Raw genomic sequence first — 18710 nt, 5'->3', positions numbered from 1 at the left:
TTTTATCTTGAAGTCCCAGTAGTTCATTTCTGCTTTTGTTTCCCTTGCCTCTGGAGACATGTCTAGCACTAAGTTGCCATGGCTGAGGTCAGAGAGGTTGCTACCTGTGTTCTCCTCTAGGATTTTGATGATTTTGTGCCTCACATTCAGGTCTTTAATACATTTTGAATTTATTTTTGTACATGGTGTAAGAAAGTGGTCCAGTTTCATTCCACATGTGGCTGTCCAGTTTTCCCAGCACCAGTATGTTGAAGAGACTATCTTGTTTGCATTTATATTTTTTTCCTCCTTTATCAAAGATTAGTTGACCATATCGTTGTGGGCCTATTTCTGGCTTTTCTATTCTGTTCCATTGATCTATGTATTTATTTTTGTGCCAGTACCCTACTGTATTGATGACTGCAGCTTTGTAATATAGCTTGAAGTCCAGAATCATAATACCTCCAGCTTTGCTTTTCTTTCTCGAGATTGCTTTGGCTGTTTGGGGTCGTTTGTAGTTCCATATAAATTTTTGGACTCTTTGTTCTAGCTCTGTGAAAAATGCTGGTGGTATTTTGATAGGGATTGCATTAAATATGTAGATGCTTTGGGTAGTGTAGACATTTTAACAATGTTTATTCTTCTAGTCTGTGAGCATGGAATGTTTTTCCATTTCTCTGTGTCCTCTTCAATTTCTTTCATAAATATTCTATAGTTTTCAAAGTACAGATCTTTTACATCTTTGGTTAGCCTTATTCTTAGGTATTTTAACAGTTTTCAGTGTAATTGCAAATGAAATCAATTCCTTGATTTCTCTTTCTGCTGCTTCATTTATGGTGTATAGAAAATGCGACAGATTTCTCTGTTGATTTTGTATCCTGTGACTTTGCTGAGTTTGTGTATCAGTTCTAGCAGTATTTTGGTGGAGTCTTTGGGTTTTCTATGTAGGGTATCATGTTATCTGTGAATTGTTCTTGCTGATTTGGATGCCTTTTATTTCCTCCTTTTTTTTTTTTTTTTTTTTTAACTAGTGAGGGAGAGAGTGGGGCAGGATAGAGGGAATGAGAGAGAGAGAGAGAGATTCCTAAGCAGACTCCACACCCAGCGTGGATCCTGATGTGGGCCTCAGTATCACAATCCTGAGATCATGACCTGAGCAAGAATCAGGAGTCTAGATGCTTAACCGACTGAACCACTCAGATGCCCCAGGATGCCTTTTATTTCTTTTTGTTGTCTGATTGCTAATGCTAGGACTTCTAGTACTATGTTTAACAGTGGTGAGAGTGGACATCCCTGTCTTGTTCCTGACCTTAGAGGAAAAGCTCTCAGTTTTTCCCCATTGAGGATGATACTAGCTGTGGTTCTTTCATACATGACCTTTATGATGTTGAGATATCTTCTCTCTATTCCTACTTTGCTGCAGGTTTTTTTTCTGAATATTTTCTCATCTTCCTTCTTCAGTTTTTGTTTCATTCCCCCCATTTGTGGGAGATTTCAAACATAGAAGTACTGAGGAAAGTATAACCACTCTGCAGGAATCCATCACTCAGCTTTACAGTTATCAACACATGGTCAACCTTGTTTTATCTATATCTCCTTTACCCTCACTCTACTAAATTACTTTGAAACCAGTCCATTTCATCTTCAAATATTTCAGTGTATATCTCTGAAAAAACAGTATTTGTTTTAGTTTATATGGTAGTGGTAGTTGAACTGTTTAAGAAAGTTCACTAAGCCCTGCCTTTAGTAATCTGTCATTCGGTCTTAATATCCTCTCAGTTGCACCTTGGCTGAAGATCTAGGATGGTTTTAGATAGTATGTATTCAGGCAAAGAAAATTAATGATCTTTTGCTGATTATTCCTTTTCTTGACAAAATTGAAAACATTTTTTTCTCTTTTCAACTAATCTAGTCAGGAGGAATAAGGAATATGTTTGAGATTCTCATAGGCTTGCAATATATAATATGAAGTCATCTGCATGTTGGGCAAGTGTATATTTTTTTGCAGAATCCAAGTCCTTTAAATCATTAGTATAGCATTTTTGAGAAGTAATAAAGAGAATCAGTGAATCTTAGTATCTGTGGGGTTTGGGCCTCAGAAAAAGCAAACAGTTGCTGATTATATTCACAGATATGCTAAAGAGAGCTACAGTTAAATCCGCAGGGGTAAAATATTGCCTTAAGAGAAATATATATTGGGGTCAGGGAACTTCAGAATTTTGGTATCACTATTCAGTTAAAGGCTTCCATTGGGTTCTTTTAGGTAATAGAGATGCTAATACAGGATATGATCAAGTGTTGTTCCAATAGGGCAGATTGCATTGGGGAATTAGATGGTTGCACTAAAGTTATAGTTTGGTTACTTTGGGGAACAGATATAATGTGGCAGGATTAAAATAGAGATAGAGGTGCTAGTGTCTGAGAAAAATGTACACATACTTTTCTTTGACAGGCTTTATTTAGGAGAATCTGAATTCTTCAACTGTATTTCTAAATTCTGTATAGGACTAAAGCTTAAAGGTGACAGTATTACCTTCCTTGATGAGTTGGTGAAATTTCTAGGTGGAAATTGAGAGACAGTTATGGTCAGTAATATAGGAAGAAAAGGGGGAGAGAGAGTTTTTTGAGAGCGTGGGAGTTCAGTATCAAGAGGGTGAAGCAGGGGCACCTGGGTGGCTCAGTGGGTTAAGCCGCTGCCTTCGGCTCAGGTCATGATCTAAGGGTCCTGGGATCGAGTCCCGCATCGGGCTCTCTGCTCAGCGGAGAGCCTGCCTTCCCTTCCTCTCTCTCTGCCTGCCTCTCTGTGATTTCTCTCTGTCAAATAAATAAAATCTTTAAAAAAAAAAAAAGGGTGAAGCAGTGGGATAGGAAGGAGATCAAGGAGAGGGGGAATGAAGGTGGAGGAGACATGCTAGGAAGGAAAGACCAAAGTAGACAAATTAGTGGTGTTCAAATCATCCCATTTTTGGCCAATGGAAGCACCTCAAGTTGGTTCTGAAGTCTCTTTGTCATAATCCTAGTATTGTAGCATCCTTGCTTTTAGGTATAATAAGGTATTTCAGGTTTATCTTGTACATGTCCTGCCCAGACTGGGCATTACCCTCCTCTGAAAAGAACCTCCCGCCTTTTTTTTTCTCTGGTAAATAAAATTGAGAGATTGTACTTGGGGCCTTTGGGGTACTTTTTTTTTTTTTTTTGAGGGAGAGAGGGGGTTATGGAGGGACAAAGGGAGAGGAAGAAAAAGAATCCTAAGCAGGCTGTATGTCCAGCGTGGAGCCTGATGCAGGGCTCAATCTCATGACCATAAGATCACGACCTGAGCGGAAATAAAGAGTTGGATGCCTAACGGTCTGAGCCACCCAGGTGCCCCAGTGGTACTCATTTTTAATAGGTTGACATATTTTTAAGGTCTTTCCAGTGCACAGTAATAAGATATACTTCATTTTCCTTAAGAGAGAAGCTATATAAGCTATTCTGAAAAACTTAATGTTTTCTTTGTTGTGTTTTTTAACTTTTTCTTACCCTGAAAATCTTATTTCTTAATCCAATAATATAATTATATTTTTGGTTTACTCTAATATGTATATACATACATAGGGAAAGAACATGGTGTGGTTTCAAAATAATAATACCAATATTATTGCCATCAGGATGATTTAAGTGTTCTTGACTTTCCTTTTTGTCTTTAGTATATATTCTACTAGGGATGTATAATGTTTCTTTTTTTTTTTTTTTTATTCTTTTATTTACAGCATAACAGTGTTCATTGTTTTGGCATCACACCCAGTGCTCCATGCAGTACGTGCCCTCCCTATTACCCACCACCTGGTTCCTCAACCTCCCACCCCCCCACCCCCCCACCCCCCGCTGCCCCTTCATAACCCTCTGGTTGTTTTTCAGAGTCCATAGTCTCTCATGGTTCATCTCCCCTTCCAGTTTCCCTCAACTCCCTCTCCTCTCCATCTCCCCATGTCCTCCATGTTATTTGTTATGCTCCACAAATAAGTGAGACCATATGATACTTGACTCTCTCTGCTTGACTTATTTCGCTCAGCATAATTTCTTCCAGTCCCGTCCATGTTGCTACAAAAGTTGGGTATTCGTCCTTTCTGATGGAGGCATAATACTCCATTGTGTATATGGACCACATCTTCCTTATCCATTCATCCGTTGAAGGGCATCTTGGTTCTTTCCACAGTTTGGCGACCGTAGCCATTGCTGCAATAAACATTGGGGTACAAATGGCCCTTCTTTCCATTACATCTGTATCTTTGGGGTAAATACCCAGCAGTGCAATTGCAGGGTCATAGGGAAGCTCTATTTTTAATTTCTTCAGGAATCTCCACACTGTTCTCCAAAGTGGCTGCACTAACTTGCATTCCCACCAACAGTGTAAGAGGGTTCCCCTTTCTCCACATCCTCTCCAACACACGTTGTTTCCTGTCTTGCTAATGTTGGCCATTCTAACTGGTGTTAGGTGGTATCTCAATGTTGTTTTAATTTGAATCTCCCTGATGGCTAGTGATGATGAACATTTTTTCATGTGTCTGATAGCCATTTGTATGTCTTCGTTGGAGAAGTGTCTGTTCATATCTTCTGCCCATTTTTTGATATGATTATCTGTTCTGTGTGTGTTGAGTTTGAGAAGTTCTTTATAGATCCTGGATATCAACCTTTTGTCTGTACTGTCATTTGCAAATATCTTCTCCCATTCTGTGGGTTGCCTCTTTGTTTTGTTGATTGTTTCCTTTGCTGTGCAGAAGCTTTTGATCTTGATGAAGTCCCAAAAGTTCATTTTTGCTTTTGTTTCCTTGGCCTTTGGAGACATATCTTGAAAGAAGTTGCTGTGGCTGATATCGAAGAGGTTACTGCCTATGTTCTCTAGGATTCTGATAGATTCCTGTCTCACGTTGAGGTCTTTTATCCATTTCGAGTTGATCTTTGTGTACGGTGTAAGAGAATGGTCGAGTTTCATTCTTCTACATATCGCTGTCCAGTTTTCCCAGCACCATTTATTGAAGAGACTGTCTTTTTTTCATTGAATATTTTTTCCTGTTTTGTCGAAGATTATTTGACCATAGAGTTGAGGGTCCATATCTGGGCTCTCCCCTCTGTTCCACTGGTCTGTGTGTCTGTTTTTATGCCAGTACCATGCTGTCTTGTTTCTTTGTTTTAAATTCACTTGAAATTTCTGTCTACATGGATAAACCATCAAATAGATGTAAAATGAGATTCATTGTTTCATTTTGCTTCTGATACTTAGAAATAATTTTGATTTTCATTTTATAATTTTGTAAAACATTTATATGATTCCAAAGTCACATCTACCAGACAGAACCTTCAGAGAAATTTAGTTTCCATCCTTATCTTCTCCACCCTGTTTCTCCTTATCACATTGGTAACCACTTAAAAAATCAGTTTTGGAGTTATTTTTTCCATTAAAAAATATACTATGAAATAGCATGTATATGGTATTAACTCCCTCCCCACCCCCTTTCATAAATAAGGTATACTTTCTGTCTTTGATTTTTTTATTGACATTATGTCCTGAGGACCAATCTGTAGCAGTAAATAGAGACATTTCTTCATTCCTTTTATAATACTCCATTTTGGGGGGTACAACATGGTTTATTCAGTCATTCTCCCATAGGTTGTTTTCAGTCTTCTGCTGTTAAAATAATGATACCATGAGGCTGTACATATGTGAAAGGAAATATTTAAACACAGTTTGAGAAAATAAAGTAATAGAAATTTGTTTTTCTTGTATTTTTAAACCTTGTGCTAAAAAATGAAGAACTGGTTCTTCTATCAAGATTAAGTAATTCATATTTTTAGATAATATTGAGAAGAGAATTCTTATATCAAAGTACCTTTCTGGGGCACCTGGGTGGCTCAGTTGGGTCAGTGTCCAACTCTTGATTTCAGCTCAGGTCATGATCTCTGGGTTGTGAGATCATGCCCAGTCTCAGGCCCTGCAGTAGGCATGGAGCCTGCATAAGATTCTTTTTTCTTCCTCTACATCTATTCCTTCCTGTCCCCACCCTCTAAAATAAATAAATAAACAAATAAATAAATATTTTCAAAAGCGCACCTTTCTCTCATTGCATTTCTCCCTGCCTTTTTTTGTTGTGTTAAAAAACACAACAGAATTTGTCATTTTAAAGGAATTATTAAGTATATTCACATTGTTGTGAAACTAATCTTCAGGAATTTTTTTCCCAGAGCTTTTTCATCACATAAAACTGAAAACTCTGTAAACAAATGGTTCCCCTTTTCTCCTACCTGTAGCCCTTGGTAACCACTGTTCTACTTTCTGTCTCTATGAATTTGACTCATATAAATAGAAGTATACAATATTTGTCTTTTTAACTGAGATTTCACATAGCTTAATGTCCTCAAGGTTTATCTGTGTGCCAGGATTTCTTTCTTTTTTAAGTCTGAATAGTATTTCATTGTAGCATATACCACCTTTTGTTTATCCACGGACATTTTGGTTGCTTTCACTACTTGACTATTCTGAATAGTGGCGCTCTGAATATGAGGATGTAAATATTTCTTTGAGACCTTGCTTGCTTGCTTGCTTGCTTGCTTTTTTCTTTTTCTTTTTTTTTGGATGTATACCTTCATTGGGATTGCTAGATCATATGGTAGTTTTTAATTTTTTGAGGAACCCTCCATGTTGCTTTCCATGGCAGTTGTACCATTTTACAGTCCCACCAGCATACAAAAGGTTTTTAGTTTCTTCACATCCTTGCCAACACTTGTTATTTTCTGAGTTTGGTTTTGTTTTGTTTTTGGATAATGGCAGTTCTGGTGGGTGTGAGGTGATACCTTATTCTAGCTTTAATTTGCATTTTTCCGTAGGGAGTTTGACATGAGTATCCTTTAATATGCTTGTTAGCCATTTGTATATCATTTTTGGAGAAAGATCTGTTCTAGTCCTTTGCCCATTTTTAAAAAAAATATTTATTTATTTGACAGAGAGAGAGGTCACAAGTAGGCAGAGAGGCAGGCAGAGAGAGAGGGAGAAACAGGCTCCCCACTGAGCAGAGAGCCCGATGCGGGGCTCGATCCCAGGACCCTGAGATCATGACCTGAGCCGAAGGCAGAGTCTTAAACCACTGAGCCACCCAGGCGCCCCCCTTTGCCCATTTTTTATCCAGGTTGCAGATCCAGATTTTTTATAATAATCTGATACTTTTACTGATAACCAATAGAAAATATTTAACATGCTCTTAAAGAGAATAATTGTGTGAGTGTAGAATGTGACTGATAGAATATGTATGAGCTAAATGTATTTTGTAATTCTTTTCTTATAAAGGGCTATTTAGAAACCAAAAGATACTAAGAGAATATAGAGACTTCCTGGGAAACACCAAGGTAAGATTATCTTTCTGATAATATTACATGTGTATATTTTTGCGCAGTGAAATTTTAGTATCAGTCCATTGTGAAATTTTAACATGTCTGATTATAATTCAAGATTTTCTTGAGCACAGTGTAATTTACTGAATTATATAGTCTGTCTCTGTTTGGTTTTCTTGAAATTAAAAAAAACTGGGACATAATTTTTCTTTAAATTCATAACAGTGTTATAAACCATAAGTATATAGATACAGGTAAGGGAGAAGATGTTGTTTTCTTAGGTTTTTAGTAAAATTTAGCTCTCTCCTATACACCTTTAATTTTCTTTGTCCTCTCTCCTACTTCTAACCCTGATTAGATATTCAAACTGCCACATCTCTGCTTGTACTCAAAAAGTTTAGCCCTTGGACGAGAAAATTACACAGCCATTCTGATTGTTCTTACTTATTATATGAGTATATATAAAATCAGTGGACACAATATTATTTGACAGTCTTCCTGAACTTCCATCATGCATTCAGTGTCTCATTCCGTGAAACAGCTGTTGAATACTTTTCCTGTCTTCCCAAACTTCCTACAGCCTAACTCTTCAGCTGATGACCTTGCTTCATCTTTCACTGAAAAAAATAGATGTAATCAGATAAAAGTACCTCACTTTTCATCACCAGATTTACTAACTTATCTACTTGTGTGCCGGAATACTTCCTATTAGAAGGAAATTAATATTGAGACCAGTATAGAAAGGTTACCTTTATCATCCTACCTCTTATTCTCTTCTGAATCCTCTTCATTTGGGCTTTCACCACTCCACTGAAATGGCTTTTATCAAAGTCACCAGTACCTCCAGAATACCAAGTAATCATGTCCAGAGCCAACGTTGCATTTAAACTTAGTTGGGAGGTATCTCCTGTCAAGAAGTGGAGGTCCTGTTTGGAGAGAAGACTAGCTGTGCAGATTCTCTCCTTTCTTCTGAGTTACATTTCAGACATTGCTCCCCTTTGGCAAAGTTTTGGTTGGCAGCGCTGACAACTCTAGTCATATTTTATTTGTTGTTCTTTTCTTTTCTATTCATTGTATTCAGAACTCCTTAATTTCCATTTCCCCTCTGAGTTTTGTGTTTCTGGCATCCCATTGGTGGAATCTTTGCCTCAGGAGCCAGCCTCTTCACTGCTGCTGTGGAATAACATAGGTTAGCGAGCCCTGCCTCCTGGGAGGATCTGCTCCTAGGTGTTCTGTCTGTTTCCCATGGAGGTTCATTGTCACTAGATTTTTGAGAGTGGCTACTGACTTCTGAAATCAGTGTCACTAGGAGCCTTTTGAGGATTCATACTTGTCAACCTTGAAAAGTTCCAGGGTTTGAATGGAATTTTTTTTTTAAAGATTTTATTTATTAGAGTGAGCAAGAGAAAGAGAGAGAGAGAGCACGATTAAGGGCAAAGGGAGAGGGAGAAGTGACCCTGTTGCTGAGTAGGGAGCCAGATGGGGGACTCGATCCCAGGACCCTGAGATCATGACCTGAGCCAAAGACAGACGCTTAACCAACTTAGCCACCCAGGTGCCCCCTAGAATTTGTTTCTATTATTCTCTCTTTTTTTTTTTAGTAATAGGATAACACTTTAATTTCCCTCTGCTGTTTCCATATTTCTGTAAAGAACATTCACTCTCCTACTGAAGATGGTTGCTTTCCTTCTCCAGAAATATATGGGGTTATTCCTGTTAAATACTTAATATTTTTAAATTAAATATTAAATTCTTCTACCCCCCTCCTGATCCACTTGCTTTTCTATGGTATTTTCCTTTGTATTAGAGGAACTCTAGTAGTGATATGTATGAACTCATTATGTTCTGGGTCTGCCAAAAGCATTCTCTTATCAGAACAGTATCTAACTGTCTGATATCTAATTTCTCAATGTCCTTTTAATACATTTCTCCTTTAATACACTTCTGCTTTCTTGTGCCTTTCCTTAGAATTCTAATTCTGTGAAATTATTTGTGATAGTCCTTTAGAGCATTAGAAGCACCTTTATCTCCACTTGCAGTTATAATTTTGAAGTGTCAGTAGTGCTTTGAGTATTTTATGCTGATTTGCTGGCAGTCCTTTTTGAAATATTGCCACATTTTCTGTTTTTGTTCCAATATTTAAAAAAATTATTATCAAAAATTTCAAATATATACAAAAGTAGAAAAAATATTTGATGAACCCATCTTCCAGTTTCAGTAATTCCCAGCGTGTTGGCCATTCTGCTCTCTAAGGCTCAGTTCTCCAATTGCTTTTATTATAGAATTTATGGGTGGCTTTAATAGGATGCTTCCCAAGGGTGTTACGAATCCTGGCTCCTTGTAGATCTCTTGCTTTTCCTTGGACTTGGTCACTATTTCTGATCTAATGTGTTTTCACCTTTTCTGTAATAATTTTTTTATCAGCAATTTGAGCTCTGTGAATCTTTTTTTCCTTAAAACATTTTATTCTACTTTTTAAGATGTCATTTTCCTTCCTTGTCTGCCTTATTTATCCCAAAAGTTCTTGTACCTTTCTTTTAAAGACATATTTCTCATCTTCCACTTTAAACAGCATCTTTTCATTTATCTCTTTGCAATTTTTTTTTTACTGTTCCTAAAATAAGTTTTTGGAGTTTTGTTTTTCTTTATTCAGCCAAAGGACACAGCACATTCTCATTATAATAAAACGTACTCTAGTTTTCATTTATTAATAAACAATAAAACTCAAAAATCTAGAGCCATGGTCAGCGTTTATGGTTTGCAAATCTAAGTTCAAGTAAAATCATACGGATAAGGTTTCTTCCTGCCTAATTCCTGGTCTTAGCTCTGGAGGCAGTTCAAAACAGAATATGGGGGCATCTAATTGCACATTGTCAAGAGCTGGCCTTAACACTTAAAATCTAGAAGCTCCTTCTTGTGTTCTGTTGTCCACGGGGAACGTAGGAGGTGCTGTTTAAAATCCTGGTCTGCAGACCTGACTGCAAAACACTATAAAAGTGAGAAGAAATTTAAATAGGCATTTTTCTCTCCTAATTCCTGATATGAAATCTCACCTCAGCTTTCTTGGCAATACCCAGCCAATTCTATAGAAATTCTATAGAATCCAAATGTACGCTGCAGCAACCTGACTTACAGGACCTGCAGTTTCAATGCAGGCTATTTGTCCCTCTTCAGGGCCATTGTGGTCTGTGTGCAAGGGAACAAAACTGCCATAAGCTGTGGTGACTTACCAAGAAGTAACTCTTACATGGCATGACCCCAGTTACAACCTGAAATTTGACTTCTTATTTGTTTTCCTCATCTATTTCTCAGAGTTCCAAGCCACCACATTAGCTCTTAAATACTCTTCTGATTTATTTATTTTTTTTTAAGATTTTCTATTTATTTATTTGACAGAGATCACAAATGGGCAGAGAGGCAGGCAGGGGCGGGGGGAAGCAGGCTCCCCACTGAGCAGAGAGCCTGATGTGGGACCCTGAGATCATGACCTGAGCCAAAGGCAGAGGCTTAACCCACTAAGCCACCCAGGTGCCCCAAGACTCTTCTGATTTAGACTTACCCAGTAAATTGTAGACACCTCTACCTGTCTTGTCCAAATACAGAGCCGTGAAAGAACAGAAGAAAATGTCTACCAACTCCCAAAATAAAGGAGGGAACTAATAAATATGCCCAGCATTCTCTTCTAAATTTACCTTGCTAAACTTACTTAGTCAACCCCCAGACAGCCGCTGGGGAGGAGGGGAGGCCACCAGTATTGGGAGGGGGAAAATCTCTTCTCATGGAAATCCAAGAGGGAAGGAATAGTCAAGTGCACGTCACCAGCAGAAGTATTCCTTTTCCTTGGAACACCTTGTTCTCGAGGAGCCTAGGATAGTCTTTCTCCTGGTTCTCCTTGGACTTCATTAATACCTTCACTTCTTCATCTCTTCTGCAAAAAAACTCCTTTGCTTATTTACTCAGTCTCCAAATATTAGAGATTCATTATAGACCCTTTTATATTTAAATCCCATTAGCAGATCCAACTGGCATTTTCTCCCAGATAGATACCTAGTATAACTACTGCTCACCATGCCTCTTATTGAAACCTTAGTCTCAACCATCACCGTCCTTTACCTGGACTACCCTCCTAATTGTTCTCTCCATCTCTGCTTTGTCCCCATAATTTATTCTCTACATTTTACTGAAAGATTTTATTTATTTATTTTGTGTACAAGCAAGGGGAGCAGCGGGCAGAGGGAGAAGCAGGCTCCCTGCTGAGCAAGGAGCCTGATGTGGGACTCGATCACAGGACTCTGAGATCATGACCTGAGCCAAAAGCAGACGCTTAACTGACTGAACTGCCCAGGTGTCCCTATTCTCTGCATTTTAAGCTATGTCTTTGTAAAAGCCTAAATTAGGCTATACCAAATATCTGCTTAAAATCATGTGGTGCCTTCTTTTTGCCAGTAGAATAAGAGTTATACTCCTTACCATAGTTTCCAAAATCCTGTGGAATATGGTCCCTGCCTCCTTCTCTGTCCTCAACCCCTACCATTTTCCTTGCTTTCTATGCTCTTAGTCACATCAACCTTATTTTGTCCTTTCCACACACCAAGCTTATTTCTTTCCGCGTCTTTAAATGTCATGTGTGTATACTCTGCCTGAAACCATTCTTCAGATTTTTTCATGGTTGCTGCCTTCTCATCCTTGAACCTCTTTCATACTCTAGCTAAAATAACCCTTTCCACATATACCCTCCCCCCATACATGATCTTCTCCGTTCTGTTTTATTTTCTTCATTATGTTTATTATTATCTGATGTTATGTATTTGTTTATGGATTTATTCTCTATCTTCCTGGACTCAATTGTAAGATCAGTGAAGGCAGAACTCTTGTTTACTGTCAGGTCCCAGCATCTAGAATTGTGCCAGGCATGTAGTAGTTGCAAATAAATATTTCTTGAATAAATGACATAAGGCAGACTATATGAAGTGCTTTAATAGAAATGTAAAGTTCAATAATAAATGTGCAGCAGAGTGAGTATTCTCTGTGACAGACCAAGAATGGCTTTAAATAGAAAAGTGCTAGTTGGCCTAACATGGAATGGGATGAGTAAAAGCTAGACAAATTGTGGTAGAATATGATGCTAGCATTCCAGGGAGAGGACAGAGCAGGAGAAAAAACAGAAAGTATACACTGAAGGAACAGGAAACTGCATTTAACTCAAGATAAATAGCTTTCTTTAGTTGGTTTGTTTCTTTTGTTTTGGTCTGTTTTGGAATTCAACATTATCACTTGAGGTCTTTGGTATTTAGAGAATAATAAGGAGTTAAATTGGAGAAGCAAACTTGGCTTTGGCTGTTCCTTAAAAGTTAAGTTGCTCAAGAAGTGGAAAAATTTTAGAGCGTATCGATTTTAGTTCAATACATTTTTATAATTTTATCCCTAGTTTCTGTAAAACCACCGCGGATCTTTTCTGGCAATAGGCAGGAAATTACTTACAAAGAGACAAACAGTTAAGTTTTTGGAAAGGGATTCACATATGCTCTCAATTTCGATCTTCTCACTTTTTAACATGGAGATTCTAGAGAAAAGGAAGCAAATAACTAAATCTAGATGTTTAGAGGGTTTGATAGAGGACATATTTTGGTGTGTCAGATCACTTATAAGTATCAAACTGTTCTCTGGAAATTTTAGAGATTTTTTGTGTGTTTTTTGTCTGTTTGTTTGTTTTTTATAGCCACGGTCCAGAACGACATCAGTTTTTTTTAAAGGGCCAGGAAAAGTGGTGATGGTTGCCATTTGCATGTAAGTACCACTTAAAATAGAAATATATTATTTTTAATGTGTGTATCTATGAATGTAAAAATTTATTACTTGGCGTTTAGGTGAAGAGTTAGATGTTTATGTTGTTATAGAAGGAAGTTGAATGAACTCTTGTTAATTATTGTCAGTAAAGTGTTGAAGGAAGAGTCCACATAGATATCCATGCTTGTGCTGGGTCTGTTTTTGGAGTGGTTAGGATCTAAGAATAGTTGCTCTCTGAAAATTCTTTTATTTTCATTGGAGTTGATAGAAGTCTTTTTTAGAAAGGTGAATTGGCTGAGATCATTTTTTGAGTAAACAAGCCTGGGTCATATCTACTGAACAATATTTACATTCTTGTTTTTCCGCACTTATCTTGGAAGAACATAACGGATATTTGTGCCTTTTCTTTTTCCTTCTGTCTTCTTGATTCCTATTTTTATCTTTTTTCTCTTTTGCTGATTAATCTATTTTAGGATATTTAAAAGTATTAATTCCATAATTCATTAGTTTGTTTATTTCTAAAATATATACATATACATGTCAGGAATTGTGGTAGGGTCTTGAAATACAAAGATAGAATTCATAATTCTTATCCTTAAGGATTGTAGGGGCACTAGACTGGAGGACATCATGTACAGTAATGCAGAGAAGAGATGATGATGCACTAAACTGAGATAATGAAGGTAGGGATGGAAAGGCATGTTTAGGTCCAAGAAATATTTAGGAGGTATGGTCAAGGATGATGCCCAAGCTTCTGGTTTGGACAGTTGGATAGCTATGGCATCATCACTGAGAGAAGGAGCACTTGAAGGAGGGGCAGGGTGACAGAAAAGGAAATGATGAGCTTAGTTTTGAGTTTAATGATCTACCTGTAGGGCACCCAAGTGGAGTTGGTCAACAGCATTAGTTCTTCTCATCAGTAATGTGAGGTTAGCAATTAAAACTTTCTTCATGGAAGAATGTATGTAATATATGTAAACTGCTTAGTGTAATACTCAGTACATAATAGGTACTTAATAATTTTTGATACATGTTGGTCTGAGGCTCACAAAGGAAAGCTGGATTAGGGACTTAGAGTTGAGAGTTATTGATATAGAGATGATAATTAAAGCCATAAGAGTAATTAAAGATCACCTGGAGAATGTGTATGAAGTATGTGGAAGAAAAATCCCTCAGGAGGAAACCTTGAAGAATGCAAACATCTGTGAAATGGGTAGAAGAAAGAGCCTGCAGAGGAGACTGAGGAAGAGGAACGAGCAAGCAAGAAAGGAAAGCAAACCTGGAATGAAGAAAATCAGGGATATCATGGATGCCAAGGAAGACAGTCTTCTAAGAAAATGGTGGCATATGCTTCTGGGGGATTAAGGAAAATACTAAAGTATTTTCAGGAATTTAGGGGCAAGAAACAGTGGTGGTATTGATAATAATCGAGATATCTGAAACATAAGCCATTGTTAAATGTACTGAAGACTTAATGCAAAATGTGGAAAATGACAGCAAGAGGAGATACAATCCTTTCACGAAATTATTTGAAGTAGAAAAGAGGGGAAAGGGTAGCTGGAAGGGGATGTACAGTTTCCTTATTTATACAGTGAGGATATTAATATTTATATAATAATAGTGTTACAGTAAAACATGGTAAGTGGCTAAGTGTAGTGCCCAAGATAAACGGTGCCAGTCATTATTGTTGGAATCTGAACAGCTAGCTGTTTATTTTTAGCATCTATTATCTTCTAGTGTGACTCTGAGACTGCTTGGTCTAGATTTGTTTTCACCTCTGGCATCTGGCACCTTCACATCCGGCCTGTTTAAGTAACTAGACTTTCACCAAAGTCTTGGTTTTGTCATTAGTATACTGGACAATATCAAGTGTAGATCTCTTTAACCTACCTACGACACTTAATTTCCTTCCTAACTTTACTTCATCCAAATATAAAACAGTCTCTTCTCATCAGTTCTCAAAATACACTTAAGTAATTTGTTTACACATATCATATTTCTTCATTGGAATATTTAATGATATCATAATCTGTATTTTTCAAATTTATTCTCTTGTCACCTAGAGTAACAAGAGATTAGAGAGGTTAGAGATTAGGTTAGATCTCTACAGGTTAGAGATTCTTTTTAATTTACTTGGAGCAGAATCAGTATACAGGTTTACATACCCAAATAAGCTTTTGGTAGAAATTTTTATCAAAACCTATGCTAAATTGTTTTATCTTTCTCTCCTAGCAATGGATTAAACTGCTTCTTTAAATTTCTTGCCTGGATTTATACTGGTTCAGCAAGTATGTTCTCTGAAGCTATACACTCTTTATCTGATACTTGTAATCAGGTAAGGTGTAAAAGTTTTTTCTTGTTAATTTTAAAGTAAATTTTTTTAAGGCTTTAGTCTGAAAGTTGACCTATTTAAAAACAGCATGATTCCTATAGTTGGCTTGAGGAATAAAGTGAAAGTTTTTTTTTACTTTTGATGGTGAAGTACATAGAAATTTGATCATAGTATTTTATTATTATTTTTTAAATCAAGGATCTTCTTTATTACTTTTGTTTTTAAGAGTGAAAATGAGGTGAGTGGGTAAGAAGTGGGGCAAAGGGAGAGAGAGAAACTCAAGCAGGCTCCACACCCAGTTTGGAGCCCAGTGCAGGGCTAGATCTCATAACCCTGAGATCATGACCTGAGCTGAAATCAAGAGTCAGAGGCTAAACTGACTAAGCCACCCAGGTGCTCCCGATCAGATTTTAAAGCAGGTAGTTATGCTTTAAGACTTACAACAATGGAATATGAAGTGTAAGATTATTAGTACTAATTGTTGGGCAAAGGTTTTTGTAGAAGAGATTCTTATCATTAGGTAGAAATTTGGTCTCTGAATATGACTTCTTATGACTATAAGGATTGATTTTAATTAATTAATTAAGTTTTAATTAATTAATTACGTTTTTTGAATAAAGCTATAAAATAATTGGGGCACCTGGGTGGCTCAGTGGGTTAAGTATCTGACTCTTGATTTTGGCTAAGGTTGTGATCTCAGGGTCTTGGGATCGAGCCCCACACTGGGCTCCAGGCTTGGGGTGGGGTCTGCTTGTCCCTCTCCCTTTGCTCCTCCTCTGCACTCATGTTCTCATGTGCACGCATGCTCTCTCTCTCTCAAATAAATAAAGTCTTAAAAAAAAAAAGCTATAAAATAATCACAAGTGATTAATGAATTAAAGTGATTTCACATTAGACAGTTTTTTTTTCTTTAGAATTAAAGTGATTTCACATTAGATAGTTTTTTTTTCTTTAGATTTTATTTGTTAGACACAGAAAAAGAATGAGCAGCAGGAGGGCCAGAGGGAGGAGAGGCAGAATCTCAACCAGACTCTCTGCTGAGCATGGAGCCTGATGCTCACAGTCTTGAGCATCTCACAATCTTGATCACAGTCTCCATCTCACAAGGCTTAAGATCATGACCTGAGTTGAAATCAAGAGTTGGACGCTTAACCGACTGAGCCACCCAGGGGCCCATAAACTGGGATTTTTAATTCCTTTCCTTGAATATGCAAATGAAGAAAGATTTTTATAAAATTAAGAACAAAAAACAAAACCCAAAGTCAGCAGAAGGAAGGAAAAAATAAAGATTAGAGCAGAAAGAAATAGTACAGAAACTAGAAAAACATTAGATCAATGAAAAAAGGAGTTGGTCCTTTTTTTTTTTTTTTTTTTTTAAATGAGAGCGTGTATGCCATGTATAAGCAGTAGGGGAGAGAGAATTTTAAGCAGACTCCACTGTTACCATGGAGCCCCACAAGGGGCTCAGTCTTACAACTGATATCATGACCTGAGTGAAAATCAAGAGTCAGATGCTTCACCAACTCAGCCACCCAGCCACCCTGAGGAACTGGTTCTTTGAAAAAAAAAAAAAAAAAATCAGCGAAATTGCTAAGCCTCTAGCTAGATTGATCAAGAAAAAAGGGACTCAGAAATCACAAATGAGAGAGAAATAACCAGTACCACAGAAATACAAAAGACTGTAAGAGAATGATGAAAAATTACATGCCAACAAATTGGATAATCTAGAAGAAATGGATAAATTAACCTACCAAAACTAAAGCAGGAAGAAATAGAAAATTTGAACATACTGATGTTGAATCAGTAATCAGAAACTCCGGGGGTGCCTGGGTGGCTCAGATGGTTAAGTGTCTGCCCTTGGCTCAGGTCATGATCTCCAGGTCCTGGAATTAAGCCCCTCATCTGGCTCCCTGCTTGGCGGGGAGTCTGCTTCTCCCTCTGCCTCTCTGCCCTGCTCGTGCTCTCTCTCTCTCAAATGAATAAATAAGATCTTGGGGGAAAAAAACCTCCCAACAAACAAAAGTACAGGACCAGATGGCTTCACAGGTGAATTCTACCAAACCTTTAAAGAAGACTTAATAGTTGGGGCGCCTGGGTGGCTCAGTGGGTTAAGCCGCTGCCTTCAGCTCAGGTCATGATCTCGGGGTCCTGGGATCGAGTCCTGCATCAGGCTCTCTGCTCAGCGGAGAGCCTGCTTCCCTTCCTCTCTCTCTGCCTGCCTCTCTTGTGATTTCTCTCTGTCAAATAAATAAATCTTTAAAAAAAAAAAAAAAAAAAGACTTAATAGTTATTCTTTGGAAACTATCCCAAAAAATAGAAGAAGAAAAACTTCCAAATCTATTCTCTGAGGCCAGCATTACCCTGATACCAAAAACAAATAAAGATACCACCAAAAAAGAGAACTACAGTCCAAACTCTAATGACATAGATGCAAAAATCCTCAACAAAATACTAGCAAACCAAATCCAACCATACATTAAAATAATCATTCACCACAGTCTGTGGGATTTATTCCTGGGTTTCCAGGGTGGTTCAGTATTTCCAAATCAATCAGTGTGATACATCACACCAATAAGAGAAAGGATAAGAACCATATGATCCTTTCAATAGATGGGGGGAAAAGCACATGATAAAGTAAAACATCCATTCAAAATAAAACCCCTCAACAAAGTAGGTGTAGAGGGAACATACATCAACAAATAAAGGACTTACATGAAAAACTCACAGGGAACATCATAATCAATGGGGAAATACTGAGAGCTTTCCCCTTAAGGTCAAACACAAGGATGTCCACTCTCACCACTTTTACTCAACATAGTACTGGAAGTCCTAGCCACAACAATCAAACAACAGAAAGAAATAAAGGGCATCCAAATAGATAAGGAAGAAGCAAAACTTTCACTGTTTGCAGATGACATGATATGTATAGAAAATCCTAAAGACTTCACCAAGAAACTACTAGAACTGATAAGTGAATTAAATCAAATCTCAGGATACAAAATCACCATACAGAAATCTGTTGCAGTTCTATATACTAGTAATGAAGCAGCAGAAAGAGAAATTAAGAAAACAATCACATTTACAATTGTACCAAAAATAATAAAATCTGTAGGAATAAACTTAATCAAAGAGGTAAAAGACCTATACTCTGAAAACTGTAAAATACCGATGAAAGAACTTTAAGAAGATGTAAAGAAATGGAAAGACATTCCATGCTCATGATTAGAAGAACAAATATTGTTAAAAT

The 18710-nt window shown here is 37.4% G+C and overlaps 1 protein-coding gene across 4 annotated transcripts in view; it reads left to right on the top strand.

Moving 5' to 3' along the window:
* The window catches only part of SLC30A9 (solute carrier family 30 member 9), a 98534-nt gene that overhangs the window by 37749 nt on the left and 42075 nt on the right, over nucleotides 1–18710 (top strand). For all 4 annotated transcript variants that reach the window (XM_045997503.1, XM_045997502.1, XM_045997501.1 and 1 more), the window contains 3 exons: nucleotides 7301–7359; nucleotides 13064–13131; nucleotides 15364–15466. In XM_045997503.1, the coding sequence (XP_045853459.1) occupies nucleotides 7301–7359; nucleotides 13064–13131; nucleotides 15364–15466 (230 nt within the window). The remainder of the gene's footprint in view (nucleotides 1–7300; nucleotides 7360–13063; nucleotides 13132–15363; nucleotides 15467–18710) is intronic.

Source organism: Meles meles, chromosome 2 (genome assembly GCF_922984935.1).
Source record: "Meles meles chromosome 2, mMelMel3.1 paternal haplotype, whole genome shotgun sequence".
In the NCBI taxonomy this organism is placed as follows: Eukaryota; Metazoa; Chordata; class Mammalia; order Carnivora; family Mustelidae; genus Meles; species Meles meles.
The sequence above is the reverse complement of the archived record's forward strand: the minus strand, read 5'-3'. Positions and strand labels throughout refer to the sequence as shown.